Source organism: Penaeus monodon, chromosome 34, assembly GCF_015228065.2.
Source record: "Penaeus monodon isolate SGIC_2016 chromosome 34, NSTDA_Pmon_1, whole genome shotgun sequence".
NCBI classification, from domain to species: Eukaryota; Metazoa; Arthropoda; class Malacostraca; order Decapoda; family Penaeidae; genus Penaeus; species Penaeus monodon.
Window position 1 is genome coordinate 19,462,777 of NC_051419.1, and position 1,035 is coordinate 19,463,811.

At 40.9% G+C, this 1,035-nt stretch overlaps 1 protein-coding gene across 1 annotated transcript in view; it reads right to left on the bottom strand.

Moving 5' to 3' along the window:
• LOC119594630 (follistatin-related protein 5-like) overlaps nucleotides 1-1,035 on the bottom strand; it is a gene marked incomplete at both ends in the record, with an annotated part of 70,881 nt that overhangs the window by 3,884 nt on the left and 65,962 nt on the right. Inside the window, 2 exon segments of the mRNA XM_037943680.1 lie at nucleotides 216-326; nucleotides 707-822. Coding sequence (XP_037799608.1) covers nucleotides 216-326; nucleotides 707-822 — 227 coding nt within the window.

Genomic DNA, 1,035 nt, shown 5'->3' on the forward strand with positions numbered 1-1,035 from the left:
TAAGCTAGTATGACTTTTGTCATGCTGCAGTTGGGGAATGCCACAATTACCATAAAAAATAACAACAAACTTTTGCGAACAAGTAAAAATATCAAGACTATTATACTTTACATAACGATTTACCACAAGCAATTCTCAGTTCACACCATCTGGTGCAAAACCTTACATAAGAATTTATCGTCTCAAAAAAGAAAAAAAAAACTTTATAGGCCTACCTGTATGGTTTTCACTCCTTCATCTTTGGTCGAACGCCAGTTGAGCACCCAGACCTGGTCGAGGTTGGGGACGTAGGACAAGTCGACAGGATACTGGTCAGTCACAATTACCTGGGACGAGGGAGAAAAGGAGACGGTGTTTTAATATCAAAGGCAAAATAATGACACATGAACTGTAAAAAAAAATGTGTGTAGCGATTTCCTTTCGTGTTATCGTAGTTGAATAAACGTGGCTGTGTATAAGAGTAATTAGAAACATTATTATTATTATTTGGTAACGAAGCGAAATCCCCCCCCCAAAAAAACTCATAAAGCATCCAAAGAAAATAATTCTCCCCTCTTAGCTGCAAAACCAAAACAAAAACAAAAAAATCTATCTCGTCAATTTTACACCCGGGAGACCATTAAAACCCCTCCTCCTCTTTTTTAAATACCCCAACTACTCATTCCCAGACCTAAGTATCGTAAACAAAGCACAGCATCTCACTCACATCAACGACGACCATCTGCTGAACCGAGACAACGAGGACTCTGTCTCTCCTTGGCTGCGTGACGTAGATGTATCGCTCGGCCACGTTAATCGCGCGCCCCCACGAGCAGTTGGTGCCTGCGACGGAGGGGCAGGGGGAGGGGAGAGTCAACTTTACATTCTCCTTTGTGGATAAGGGTTAGTGTTGCTTGTTTAGGGTTGAATTAGGCTAGGTGTTCCGGGGCCATGGGACTGAGTTGTTAGGTTTTTTAATTGATTTTTTTTTATAAGGTTAGATTAATGACTTTGGTAATAAAGCATATTTCTACCTGTCCATTTATCTACAGGTCT